We start from the raw sequence: 14,601 nt of genomic DNA, 5'->3' as shown, positions 1-14,601 counted from the left end.
ACAATTAGCTAAATGTTAAAGGCGGTTGTCTTTAAGCTAGATGTGCACTTCTGCTAACATTTAGCCAGATGGTAGTTGCTGTTAACATTTAGATGTTAAGATTCACAGAAGAGTTCAAAGTAAGTTAACATTTAGCTAGATCCTAGCTGCTACTAACATTTAGCAATATAGTCAATTCTGATAACATTTAGCTAGATGTTAATTTCTGCTAGTTCTGCTATAGATGCTAGTTGATTGTTACATTTAGCCAGATGCTAACTTCTGCTATAATTTAGGTATAATTTATAATAATAATTTAGGTAGCTGCTGCTACCTAAATTTTAACTTCTGCTGGTATTTAGCTACATGATTAATGTTTATAACTATCATAAATGAACCAAATCCCCAATTCTAGACAATTCACATAGGCTAATGTTAAATTATAAGCAACAGCAGAGGCCAATTTAAAAAAAAAAAAAAATACCCCTATTCCCGTGATGTGTAAAACATAAATGAAATGATTTGCAAATCCCTTTCAACCTATATTCAACTGCAAATATTTTACCATTTTACAAAGATAAGCTATTTAATGCTCAAACGGAGAAGCTTTATTTAGAAACTTTAAATTTGTTTCTGTCTTGCATCTGCGCTTGCTGAAGTTGGACCACAGATTGCAAAAAAAAAAAAAAAAAAAAATCTCAAAGCCTCCTTCATGCATACCTTGGGTTATTATTGTAAGTACCTGCTTTAAGCCGCTGCTGCCAGAGAGGATCCATTTCTGAGAAAGCTAAAGTGGAGTTCACTTTCACTGTAGCCAAAACTTGACCCTTCATCTCCATGTATTCACATTATATTTCACAGCTCTCCATCAGATAGCTGCTCACTGTTTCTAAATAAACTCATATCTGAAATTTCATCCCAGTTTTCATTAAACAGAGCTCACGCTGAGTGCTGACGTTCAGCCAGCAGCCTTGACATTTTCCCACAGTCTGACTCATCATGTGTGGCTTTAACCAAATGACCCCAAAATGAATTGTGTGGTAAATATTATGGCTGCATGTATTTATTACCTTAGAATGAACAATCCTTCATATTTAAGTATTGTCTCATTGTTTGAAATGAGGTGCTCTGTAGTGAAAAAGAAGAATGTTTGCAGTTTGATGCTGTTTTATGAGGCATTTGAGTCTTTGTCTTTACAAAATGCAAACTGTCACATAATGCAACAGACAGTAAAAGATATTGAACTAGTTTCACCAAAGGAGGAAAAATCACGGGGAGGAAAAGCATATTTGGGCACCAAATACCTCTGGCACACACCTGCTTTTCATAAGCATGTTACCTTGTGAGCCCCCTCTTCTTTCATTACAGTACTTGTGGTACCTAGATACTGTAAGTACCATAAGTATCTATTTGATAAGTACCTAGGTACCAAATGAAAGAAGAGGGGGCTCACACCAAGCACTTTACGTGCGTCAAAAGTACATCTGACGCTTCAAGTTCAACGCATGTGCACTTTTGATTCGTTCACACGAAACACGTTTTGAGCGTCAGGCACGTCTGATTTACATTCAAAGTCTATGTGGAACATCGGACGTGTTGGACGTGCTCCTCTAGATGAGTCCGGACGCTAAAAACGCGTTTGGTGTGAACGCACCATTAAACCATTATGTAGCAGTTTATTTTTTCAATATTTTTAAACAAATAAAGGTCATATAAATGGTCAAATCTTCCCCAGAATTTAGTGCTTTAATTATCTATTGTATTTATTATGCCCTGTTGATAAACGCTACTTTTGTCAGTCGACTCTTATGAAATCTGACAGGTTATGACCCCTGATTAAACTGAAAGTACCCTGAACTATCATCCAGCAGGTAGATACAGACGCTACAGAGCCATATTTATCTTGTAGTGGACTATATTTCCACAGTTATTGGGGGAAAGGAGGAGTACACCCTGGACTCAAATGCTAAATCCTTGGTCATTGTCTAAAAGGATCCTTACTGTGTGTACGAATTAACGCATTGTTGGCACAAAATGTTAGCCACCACAGACTAAAAGGGCCATTGTGGAGTGAGAAAAGTGAAATTTTCACTGAAATCTGAGAAATTTCAGAAATTTCAACACTTTTTCTTAGAAAATGTCTTAGTTTTTCTAGCAAATTTTCAACTTCTGAAACTCAAAAATTTCCACGTTGTTTTTTCTAGAAAATTTCTGAGTTTAGTAGCGGAAATTTACTCTTTTACAAAAATTAAAGAAAACAAACAGAAAACAGCTGATAAAGAACAAAGTTCCTCAAGGATCCCTGAGTTGCTTCCTTGATAAAAAGCAATGCTGGTGTTCAGGAGAGCAATAAATATTTCATATCATACAGTAAATACAGAATATCTAATATCTCCACTAGATGTCAGTATAAGCTAGACGCTGAACCTTTAACATGCGTTAACAGATCGTGATGACTCAGCAAACTGCAGAAGTTTCCAGGTGGGAGAAAAAACAAAAAAAAAATCTTCATTCTGTGTAAACTACCAACTTCACTTCCAAAGAAATAGCACAATGTCCAAATAACAACAATCTGAGATGGGAAATGTAGGTCTGACACGAGCAAATAAGGACCAAACCGAACCAACAACGAGAAACATCTTATTAAAAAACAAGCAAACAAACAAAAAACATTACATCAACAGCACTCTCTGCTCGGCCACTAAAGGGCGCTGTTCTGTGTGCAATAACGGGTAGGGTTCTTATAATGTAAGAATCAATGCCACAGGTTCCAAAAAATATATCAAAAATGGTCACTTTAGCTTCTTATTTAAATTCATAATCTAAATATTTCAGTGTGGAAAAACAAATTAGACTTTTTATACATACAGGTGGTTAATTGATGACCTCGATTTAAAAAAAATCTAGAAATCCTAAATTTTTTTTTTCTATTTCTGCAATGTTTAAGTATGTAAAACCCTTCAAAGTGATTTTGTGTTATTTCTTCTATGTGGGGTAAATTAGCTCTACAGGAACTGCAGGATTATTACTCTTGTTCTCTTGCCCCCAATCCTTCCACCACTGAGCACTTCAATTCATGGGAAACATTTTTCTTCATTCTTCTTCTCTCCCTCCCCCCTTTCACTCCTTCAAGATGTGATCGAATGTTGCCTCTGGTGATTTTACATCATTTTTCTCCGCCTTCCAGCAATCCGATTCCAGTGGCTTGTGTGGGTTGGATCTCTTCCTTTAGCGCCTCAGAGTAAGACCAACCATGTGACAAAAACACTGGGCTCATTAGAAAGCCAACCTGACAAGAAGGGTTTTATTGTCCTGGGACAAAAAGTCACTTCCACCGAGATCCATGAAACTGCAGCGTGCATCACTTACGTTTATTAGCAAGATGCATTATATCAAAACGACAGATTAGGAAAATATACTTTGCCTTACAAAGGTATTCAATTATGTATGATTATGTAAACTGAATTAATTGATTTTTACCTGTTAAACTTTTTACTTTTGTCACATTAAGTGGAAGAAAATTCATAAATGATTCTCATACATTTTCTTTTACAGATAATCTGACAGTTGTGAAATGTATTTATAATAAACATTTTAATTTCACAAATGTATTGAATATGTTTTGAATCTTTTTAGGTTCATATGTCAAACAGCTTTACACATATACGGTTGATGCTTTTGGCCATTCCTCTTTGGAAAGTTAAGTCAGTTTAATGGAAATTTTATCTGAACTTTAGATTTTAAATCTTGTCAAGTGTCAAGAGTTTTCAGTTAGATTTAAGACTTTTACTAAGCCATTCTAATAATATGGTTTGTCCTCCATCAACAGCATCCCTGAAACAACTGAAGAAAAGCTCGATGTGTTTAAGCTAATGTGCGGTTTTGCCGCTGGGAAGTGATGACTAATAGTCAAATCCCTCGTTCTAAAACATCCGCCACGCCACCTGCTCTAGTTCCGCCCTGGGCAACTGTCCATATCAAAAACCGCCACTGCTAATAGTTCTGTTGACGATGTCCCTACAGGTGAGCTCTGAAGGCAAATGAGGGGGATTTTTTTAATTTTTTTTTTTTTTTTTTTTTCCGGGAGAAGCACTTTCCTTTAACGGTACTTCTGAACGGCACTAATTTGTGTTAGTCGATCATGAAAAGCATATATATTTTTTTCTTTTATTGTGATGTAAACAAATCAAATAGAGGTGTTAAGATTAAGTGAACACAGAAACAAAACGAAATGTGCGAAGAAAGAAGAGTCCAGTGCAGTCCTTTAGGTATCTGTATGCATTTTTGAAAGAAGAAGAAAAAATATATATAGCTACATTACATTGCTTATGATAATAAAAATAACACTATTAATAATGAAGATAAAAAATGGTAATAAAGTAATAATATTGCCGATAATAAATCGACACCGTCTGCCCCCGAGCGGGAATGAAACATTCGAACTTATGCGATCTGAATGCAGGATGCAAAAAAATAAAATAAAAAATCCAACAAAACTTTTCGACACTTAATGAAAACAGAGAAATCTTTAAAATGCATTAGGATTTTTAACAGCACAGGAAGACACACAAAAAGTGGCCTAAGTTTAGACGAGGAGATGCTTAACAGGAACAAACATCTTCTAACTTCTAACTTCATCTCAAACTCTTCTGGATCAAGCTGACCTACATCTTCGGTGCCCAAACTGAATTTGGCCCTAAACTTGACACGCTTTGACTCCTGGAGTTCAGTTTGGATCTCTCTCTCTCTCTCTCTCTCTCTGTCTCTCTCTGTCTCTCTCTCTCTCTCTCTCTCTCTCTCTCTCTCTCTCTCTCTCTGCATTCCTCAGCCGGAAAGTTTTGTCCCGACGTCGGGATTTTAGGTCGACATCGATTCACCGCCTCGTTTTTTTATTTATTTTTTTTTTGTTGTTGTTGTTGCGTTTGAACGATGTCCCACGTCCGTGGTGTGTTGGCACAACCACCCCATGATGCTTGCGTTACCATGGGAAACGTAGGCAAGCTCGAATTCCTCCACGCATGTTCCCAGAGTGGGACTCCTCTCCTCTGTCAGGGGAGGGGCCTGGAAGGTAACCTGCGGTCACGTCTCTCTGGAGAAGCCTTGGGGTCGGGGGGAGGGGGGGAAGTTCAAGCTCAGATCGGCTTTAACCCTCTGCTCTCCTTCGGTGCAACCCTACACCGGACGGCTGTACCTGCTGGCCACGCAGCAGAAACACTATGCCCCCCCCCCAGTCTAAAGAGGTCGGTCCTCTGACTCCTCCCCATGTGGTCACTCTGTGCGTTACCAGTCGCACCACCTCGGCCTGCCTTTAAAAATGGGAGGGTTGCGCCAGACAGAGCCAGAAGATGCTCGCCAGGGGAGCTGTCTGCGCTACGCTTGGTGCTGAAAAGTGCCACGCGCCCACCATCATGTGGTCAGTCTTTTTCGTCCTCCTGTCCTACCTGGACAGAAACGTGGCCAGGGGCGACTTCTCGAGCCTCGCTTCGGACGCGGACAAGGAGAGCAAGGAGATGTTCTCCGTGGTCAATGGCACCTTCTGCGCAAAGACGTCCCCGCTGGGAGGGAACGTCCTCTACCAGGTGTCGGACGGAGCCGAGATGATCCGCACCGTGGTGAGTCCCGGCGGGCAGCTGGTGACCTGCTCGGTGGTCGTGAACCGGACGGAGGTGAAGTCGTTCGCGCACGAGTGCAGCCTGGGGCTGGAGGAGCGGAGCGAAACCAGCCGGCGGCCGGAGGAAGAGGAAGAGGAGGAGGAGGCGCGTTTTGCGCGCATGGATGAAGCCAGGCTGGCTTGCCCGGAGTTTGAGGAGAGCAGGGCACACAGCGGCGGGGAGGATGAGCAGGGAAAGGGTTTGAGGAGATCCAAGAGGGGCTTCACCTACCCGGGGACTCTTTGGTGCGGAGCCGGGAACATGGCGGATAACTACAACCAGCTGGGTAAGAGAGAGGCGACGCGTTGTCCAAATGAAATGATCGCACGCCTGACTAAACGGTGACCCCGTGACCTCCTTTCTGCAGGAGACTTTGCAGACACGGACAGCTGCTGCAGGACCCACGACCACTGCCCCCACGTCATCCACGCCTTCTCATCAAACTACGGATACACCAATTTCAAATGGCACTCCATCTGTCACTGTGACTGCGATGAGGAGTGAGTAACACTGGAGGCTTAGTTGAGTTTTTTGTTGTATTGAAACATGTAAATGGGATTAAACATCATTAAAATAATTATGTTGAGCTGTCCCTAGCATGATGTTATTATATCTAATGCACTGTGTAACTCGTGTATAAGAACCAAAGTGTTAAGATGGTCGGGGTAGAAACAGTCGATGTTTGTTTTAGGGTCACCAGAGGGTGTGGGACAACCAAGAACTTCTGTAAAATCAACTTTGATCTTTATATCTTGTTATATTATTATCCCCTCATCAAAAATATCTGGAGTGTTGATTTGATCCTTTCATGAAGGTTTGAGTAATCCTTGAATCTCCCATGGCGACCATTTAGGAGAGACTTAATGCTCCTGGTGGAACTGCAAGTCTCCTTAACTTAACATAGGAACTATTTCTCAGTCCAGCAGCATGTCTTTTAAGTCATATGAAAAAACATTTTTATAAAACGGTTTCTTGATTGTGCTGTGCCTGGAAATACATAATACCGCCTCTTTAAATTAACACAAGACACGGTGAGAAATACCACCAGATATCAGATATCTGTATACTTTGAAAGTGGTGGTAAAAAGCTTTTAAGTAACTCATTTCTCCTACTATGCCATTTACTAAGACAAGAAATTTGAAAACAAAAATCTATCCATTTAAAGAACAAGTAGAAAACAGACTGTAAAGTAAACAATTTTTAATCAGTGAACTCAGGGAAGCTTTTTGGGTTTCTGTAAAAAAAAAACAAAAAATACTGACGAATGTCAGGTTGGATCCTGTTTTGTTTTCGTTTTGGTTTCTGTTTTCTTTTGTTTTGGGAAACCTGCTGCTTCCACATTCCCCCACCAGATTCCGCCTGTGAGCAGAGCCCCTGGACAAGCGCGTGGGAGAACCTGGAGACACACCTGTGGCACCTTAGATGACAGATTCTGTGGATATTTAAGAAGCGGCGAGCTGACACGTTGCCTGAGTGTTTGTTTACCCTGGTGTTGGCTGAGGTTCTCCAGCGTTTCTCAAGAACAGAGCTTATGTTAACTCCTGCGAACCCCCTGTCTGCTTCCTCATGACGCCATTGGTATTACCAATCGGTTGCCTTCCTCGAGCACTCCCTTTCTGGTCCTCTGTTTTCTGTGGATTTCTTCGTGACGCAGCAGTACGTACCTGTTTGTGCCCGAAGCTGTCCGGCTTCTCATCCTCCGGATCCTTGTCAGCCGTCAGCTCGCCCTCCACACAGCAACCTTACCTGTCCGCCCTCCCACCGCTTCTCGGTTCTCCTCGTCACCTCCGGATTTCAGTCTGCTCCAACAAGTAACTCACTTTGCTCTAAAGTAAGCCTCCACCATAAGATCTGTGACTCCTTGTTTATCAGAACCTCACCATTACTTCTCATTTACAGTGGCTGTTCTGGTGGATCCAATCCTGACTCCTGCCCCGCACTCACTCCCTTTCCCTTTATAATAATCCATCTTGTTGTTTTGAAATACGCGTTTCCTGACTGATTGTGTTCTTGCATGTGGGTTCAAAGACTGGAACCAAACATGACAACGAAAATAAATAAGTGCTTGAAATAACCACTTTATACTAACTGAGTGTTGTGATTGTCAAGGAAAACGTGTTCTGTCATTTAGGGAATTTAATTCATTGGTCAGCTCGCATGTGCGCTGTATAGCAGGTTTTAAAATCAAAAAGCCACCGAGCGTGGAGGATCCAGTTGGAAGGTCAACAGCGTTGACCCCACATTCATAAAACACTGCATAAGGCCTTAACATCCTGGTTCAACTGAGACAAAATTAAAGATTCACTTGTAAATTTAAAGCAGAATCAAGTACAGCAAAAAAATTAAAACATTATTTTACATGTAACTTGTCAGATGCAAAGATGTGGGCACATTATATCCTCTTGTTTTGATCGACACTCTTATTTCTTCCTGCAGGTTGAAAGCTTGTCTGAGACAAGTCAACGACACATCCTCCAGGGTTGTGGGTCAGGCGTTTTTCAACGTCATTGGTGTGCCCTGCTTTGACTTTGCCTACGAGGAACAGTGCGCTGAGCGCCACTGGTACGGCCTGTAAGTATCACCGCCCAGTTCAGCAGGCCGACAACTCGCAAGGCTGCAGTTCATGAATTCTTTATGAACTTCCTTTCCTTTTGTCTCCTCTGTCCCGCAGGTGCAAACGATACGACAAATTCCCCATCGCTGTGCTGAGAGAAGCAGTGCCGTACGACTACGGCGGTGTTGACGTCATAGACGAGCTGACAGTGGTGCCACCCAAGCGGGAGGAGTCCAAGAAGAGTGACGAGGAAGAACAGCGGGAGAGTCCCACTCAAAGTAAGATATCGGAGCCATCACTAAGGAACGTCGTCATCGCCGCCGAGGACTTCATCAAGGTGCTCGCCACCGTCTCCACGTCTCAAAGCTCCAATGCCGACTCCGACAAGGAGGAGGGGCAAAACTCGGAGAAGAAGAGGAAGAACACTGGGGCGAAGAAGAAAGCAAACAGAAAACATAAAAAGAAAGGGAAGGGCAGGAGGAGGAAGCAGAAAACGGAGGCGGGTGTGAAAGCAGAGGAAGGAGCTGCAGGAAGCAAGGCAGAAGACATCTTGTCTTTGAGCAACTTCATCAGCGAGTCCAACAAACGCGACCAGTCAAGCTTTGATGCAAACAGGGTTGATGACAGGGAATTTGAGTTTAGAAGGACAGACGAGCCCTCCAATCAAGTCATGAAAGATGAGCCTGCCTCTGGTAAGGAGAAGGTTTCCATTACGTCACCTTTGAAGGTTCGGAAGATGCCAGATGAGTCAGTTGAGGGGATGAAAGAGGAAGTCCCTTTGTCAGAAAGCCCGATGACTCTTACGCCACAGAAAGTAAAAACCAGAGGACAAAAAACGGGTGGGAGAAAGAGCGGCAAGAAAAATTCACCTTCTTCCTCTGAACACCGTAGATTAAACCCTGTAGACTCTGTTCCAATGATTATTGACTTACTGCCAACCGCAGAACCAGAGCAACGTAGCTCCACCACTACAAGCACTGCCAGTGTTCTTTTTGTAGCCCCCAAAGTGCAAAGGAGCAGGTCAAAGGAGAGAGGAGACAAAGAGAGGAGAAAGAAAAGAAAGAAAGTCAGCTCAGACACTCTCATTGTGCCTTCTGACCCTCAGGAATCCTCTCCAGAGAGTTGGACAGCGTTCCCTCTCTCCGGGTCTCCCACCTCTGCACCAGTGCCACACACGGAGCAGCTGCTTTTAAGAGCGCCATTTTACAGACCGGACAGTCAGGTTACAGCTCTCAGCCCCAACTTTTCTGCCTCAAATAGACGAAGGTCAAAAGGGAGAGTGCCAAGACACAGAAGGAGGAAAACAGTCATCCTTCTCTCCAGTCAAAATCTATTTTCCCACAGCGGCCCTGAAAATGCTAACCTTGTTCCCACAACTCCTTACAACCTGGTCGGTCGGCCGGGTTTCGCGAGCACCCCTGCGCTGCAAGACACAGAAGCTCATGATGAATTGAGGCTTTTGACAACAGCCGCCCCCACGGTGAGCACAAATCTCAACATGCTTCTAAGTGAATGGCAGAAATCCGACCAGGAACAAAACGAACCAGAGACACTTCCAACTTCACCAATCAAGGTCAGATCTGAAAAGTCCTGGACGACCACGTCTGCAGCTCCATCCATTAGTCCGCTTCAGTTCTCTATTGAGAGAGCGAGAGCACAGTTCAACAGGAAGAAAAGGAGGAAGGCATTGCAGTTGCGTCGACAGCAATAGGCCCCTGTGTTTCTGGCGTAGCTGGACTAGGAAGGCTTTAGTCTAGAGGTTATGTGTGATTATACTGCTTAAAAGAATGAAATCATACAATCTCTGATTGTACCTCAAGAATTATCTTTTTCAATATTTTCTCCCGTATGTCGGTAATAAAATTTATAAAATATTCTTTGTGTGTTTGTTTGGAGAAATGGTTTACATATGTGATAAAATCCTGTAGAGTTGCATGCAGAAATAGCTACAAAAACCAATAAGGCTCTTTGAGAAAATAAGTTTTTGGCCCTGTTTTTAAGCCCCACCCAAAGCTGATTACCGTCTGACCAGTAGAATCAAGACATCTCAAATCAAAAGTGTAGACACAACATCATATTGAATTGAATGAGATGTGTCCAGACTTTTACCTGGTAATGTACAGTATGTTTAATTTATTGTGTGCCGGTAAAAAAAAAAAAAAATTACAATAAAAATGTTGGGGGTTTTTTCAATAAAAGAATGCTCCTGCCCCAAGACAGAACTCTGAGGCGCACCCTTGAATGTCTTCAGAAGGGCCCAAAAATGTGGTTGGTCAATAACGTTTATTGCAGTAGGTCAATAAACGTCAGACAAGTTATAAGACAAAAATTCTTCCAATATTGCTCAGAGAGGATTTAATTGGCAAATGCAAAAATAATTTTTAAAATATCTGTAAATATATATTTATATTATAAAACAGTAGTTTTAAAGTTTTGATCTACAAAAATCTTAGTACGCCAAAGTTACCAATAATTTCTCCAACAGCTAAGGGATGCTTACGAGATTTAAAAAGAACCACAGCTCCTAGCTTAAATTTTTAATAAATATTTTTTAATGTAAACTAGTTAAACATAATGCTTATTGGGATGATTTCCATGTGCAGAATGTAGGATTGTATCCCAGTGTTTCTAAGCGAAAAATATTTTTTTTTGCTAGCTAGCTGCTAGGGAAGTTTATGTTTATTTAAAAGAAATAAACATGTTATTGAACTGTCAGGCATACAATGTGTAAGCTTGAGATATTATAGAAGTACCGTGAAAATTTAAATTAATTTATATAATCCAACAACACTACCACACTAGCTAGCACCTAACATTCTTGCTAGCTTAATACTTTGTGCACATTATCCCAGCTGGACATGTCTAATCACAAAACTGAATGTATAAACTGCAAAGGCTTAACTGTAACCTTCTTAAACGTCTTTCAGATGATTTTGTAATCTTTAATTTTCAAACTGTAGAAGGGATGCCATGAAAATGCTGAGTTTGTGCAATTTGGTTAGTTTTCTGGGTGGTGCAGACCTTGATCCACTTGCTGCCTCCAACACAAATCGGATCACATTCTCGTCCACACAGATTACACCTTCATTACTTTCACTTCTTACATTTTAGGGTTGTAATAGCTGGCACAGAAACCCCCTGGTCAGGTGATTTTCCACATGCTTACATAATACGGAGAAACTTCAACAGGCACAGCAGCCACATTTGACCACTGTTTCTGCGATGTTACAAGGTTTTTCATTGAAAAATTTTATTGGAAAGTAATATAAACAAGCTGAGTAAAAGTCCACACCAGCACACACATGAGAACAAAAACTGTGGAGGTGAGGACTGCAGGTGTATGAAGACAGCAGATTTTTATAGCAACTGAACTCAGGAACACAACAAAACAGACTGGGGACAATAATTTGACAAACTGAGAAAAACGAAGAGGTATTTATGCTGGGAAGGTTGGTTGCTGTGATAGAAGACAGGTGAGTTAATGAGCAGATGAGAGACAGCTGGGGAGTGCAGAGCGCTGAGACATTAGGAAATTCATTTGATAAATCAGGTAAAAGAAAACTATCACTAACAACAGACTGAACAGTACACAACACACACACACCGCCAATGTACTCAATAAAGTTAATTACCGTAGTTGGTTTGTTAATTTAGTTTATCTAAATTAAGATAATTTATGATGTTTGGAAAAAATAGAAAAATAGAGTGAATACCTCATATTCTTTTTGCTGGAGCATAGGGTTGGTACACAACACAAATTTGTTAGTGAATATTGAAGAATATTGTTTTATAGTTCAGTGACATTTTCAGAGAAATGCTGTGCTATGAGTGTTATCTTTTGGGAGTTTCAGATCTGTGGCTTCTGATTATTATGTTCTGTAAGGACATTAAACTGTCAACAATATTTAGCTCATATCGCCTGCTAAAATATAGCCTAAACAAAAACAGTTTATGAACTGCAAACAAGATTAAATGTCTTTCTATGAAAAAAACATTTTTCACTTTTCACTGTCCACTTAAGGTGCAAACGTGTTGAGATAGAAATTAATATGTTTTTAGTCTTTTCAGCAAAACTTGGCTTGACAAGGGAGATTATCTTCAGACAGAAAACATGCCCGTACATTTTGTGCAATTTATCAAGTAATTTGTATAGTTTTTAACTATATAAAATAATGAAAGACAAGAGCGAATTGCAAGGATTGGTCAGTCTTAACTTTAGTATCCTTAAAAGATAGATATTTAGAAATTATTTTTCATATTAAAGGTTGCTACATTTGGGGCTGCACAGTGGTGCAGTTGGTAGAGCTGTTGCCTTGCAGCAAGGAGGCTCTGGGTTCAATTCCCAGCCCCAGTCCCCCTGCATGGAGCCTGCATGTTCTCCCTGTGCATGTGTGGGTTTTCTCCAGGTGCTCCAGTTTCCTCCCACAGTCCAAAAACATGTCCGGTTAATTGGCCTCTCCAAATTGCCCCTAGGTGTGAGTGTGTATGCATGGTTGTTTGTCTCTGTGTTGCCCTGCAACAGACTGGCAACCTGCCCAGGGTTAGAGTGATTTTTTTTTTCTCTATTTTTAGATTTTAGAACAAAATGAATCTAACTTTTACAATTGAACGAAATCTCAAGCTGAGGCCAAAAGAGTGAGCCATTCATAAATATGCAAAATGAAGAAAGATGGTAGTCCACTTAAAAATGATAAAGTACATAGAATAAAGTTAAAACACATAAATTTACTATTACAAGCCTCATATCTTTGCTGCCAATCTAGCCAGATATTGCATGAAGTAGAAGAATTCCTAAACCCACCTATTGTTATTGCTTCTATAATTACAAACATTTATGATTTAGTCAGAGGGACAGAGGAGTGTCCAGAGCGCCACGTGTGGCTCTGGAGCTGCAGGCTGCAGATCCCTGATCCAGACTCCTCTGTGCCAGCCCACGTCATGCCCTTGGGATGGTGGACACAATGTTATCTACAGGAATGTCTGGAGTCAAAGGAGAGAATCTGCAGTAAAGGCCAGCGTCCAACTCCTTCACCAGGTTCCACCAGGTTCCCTCTGTACACCAATTTATTATTAGACACCAAAGACAGTCCTACTCAACAACCTAGTGGAGATAAAAACATAACTTAAACAAGTGATTCATCTAAACAAAAAAAAAAGGAGAAATAGAAAAAATACCTTCGGAAGACATAACAATTTCACATACTGTTTTTAAAAATGCCATGTAAACTTATGTCAACTTGAGCATTTTACATTTACACAAAACCTATCTTTTCATATGATATCGTTACTGGTGTATTAAAGCCCAAACAAAGATGTTTTTCTAAACAGTTTGGAAAAATTACTTGCCTTGACCTTAACCACTGGTACTACTTGTGATAGTGGTGCTAAAAGAAGCTTCAGAAAACCTAGAGTGATTAAGGGACCTGTAACATGATGGTTCAGGCCTGAAAAGACTGAACAAGTTTAAATTTCATGGGGAGTTTAAATAAAAAAAACAACCCAAAACAACAACAACAAAAAAAACAACAACAAAAAACATGTTGGTCTGATAGAAGAATGACAAAGGTCAATGACTAACAGTGTTTGGACAGATGAGTCTAAAAGTGAACACAGATCTGACCCGAACGTTTTCAGAAAGCAGCTTCAGCTCAATGCCAGATGGGTTTTCATATTCAACACCTGCTGTCAGCTTACCTTTATTTTGAATTCATTCATTTGGTGAAGCTAGTATTTCATTTCAAGAAGCATCTTTTCAATAAGAGAAAACTTTTCCGATACATTCTGGGAACAGAATATTATGTGGAATGACAAAGTTAAAGCAAATATTTTTGAACCAGATGCATTTAGAAGACTAAATGATTTTTAATAGACTTTTTTCCCCTTATGAATAAAATTCCGGCTCTTCCACCAAATTCTATCAAGCAAATATAATTGAAGCATCTTTTAATCAATTTCAAGCTTGTTTCACAGAGGTACAAATATTGCACGAATTAGTGGAGTCACTTTTCAAAATGGCAAAGCAAAGAAACATACGGAGCAATAAGAAACCTTAAGATTTGTGTTAGAGGGCCAACAAACACTCAAGTGGCCATTAGCTTAAATCTCAAGGGGGTTCGGAGTCGAACATGAACTCACCTAAAAACTAACTGACCTACTAAGAAAAAGCAACTTTGTAAAAATTTGAAGAAGCAGCCTCTAGTCTTTATAGAGTAAAAAGCTGTAGCAAATTCACTCATTTTAGTATCAAAAACTGTCAAGTCAGTTTTGCTATGACAAATTTGGACATTTTTTATTCATTCCCACAAGATAATTTTTTTAGATGTAGAAATGTATTCTAAATGCTTCTACTTCAAAAGTAATATTTGCTTTAACTTTGTTATTCCATGTAATTTTATGTTCCCAGAATGTATCGGAAA

At 40.5% G+C, this 14,601-nt stretch overlaps 1 protein-coding gene across 1 annotated transcript; it reads left to right on the top strand.

Annotated features, from left to right (window-relative positions):
- Nucleotides 1-4,939: 4,939 nt before the first annotated feature.
- On the top strand, nucleotides 4,940-10,061 carry proca1 (protein interacting with cyclin A1). Its single transcript, XM_015023272.1, has 4 exons — nucleotides 4,940-5,916; nucleotides 5,998-6,130; nucleotides 8,068-8,202; nucleotides 8,303-10,061. The coding sequence occupies exons 1-4, from the start codon at nucleotides 5,325-5,327 to the stop codon at nucleotides 9,894-9,896; spliced, it is 2,454 nt and encodes an 817-aa protein (XP_014878758.1). The 5' UTR covers nucleotides 4,940-5,324; the 3' UTR covers nucleotides 9,897-10,061.
- The last annotated feature ends 4,540 nt before the right edge of the window (nucleotides 10,062-14,601 follow it).

Source organism: Poecilia latipinna, unplaced genomic scaffold, assembly GCF_001443285.1.
Source record: "Poecilia latipinna isolate Pla-1442-1.1 unplaced genomic scaffold, P_latipinna-1.0 Scaffold3257, whole genome shotgun sequence".
NCBI lineage: Eukaryota > Metazoa > Chordata > Actinopteri > Cyprinodontiformes > Poeciliidae > Poecilia > Poecilia latipinna.
The sequence above is the reverse complement of the archived record's forward strand: the minus strand, read 5'-3'. Positions and strand labels throughout refer to the sequence as shown.

What these genes read in the sequence shown, in the direction of transcription:
- proca1 (XM_015023272.1), top strand. Translation starts at nt 5,325, where the DNA reads ATGCTCGCCAGGGGAGCTGTCTGCGCTACGCTTGGTGCTGAAAAGTGC. An exon ending in CACTGTGACTGCGATGAGGA is followed by an intron (nt 6,131 to 8,067) that starts GTGAGTAACACT and finishes TTCTTCCTGCAG; the next exon opens with GTTGAAAGCTTGTCTGAGAC. An exon ending in GAGCGCCACTGGTACGGCCT is followed by an intron (nt 8,203 to 8,302) that starts GTAAGTATCACC and finishes TCTGTCCCGCAG; the next exon opens with GTGCAAACGATACGACAAAT.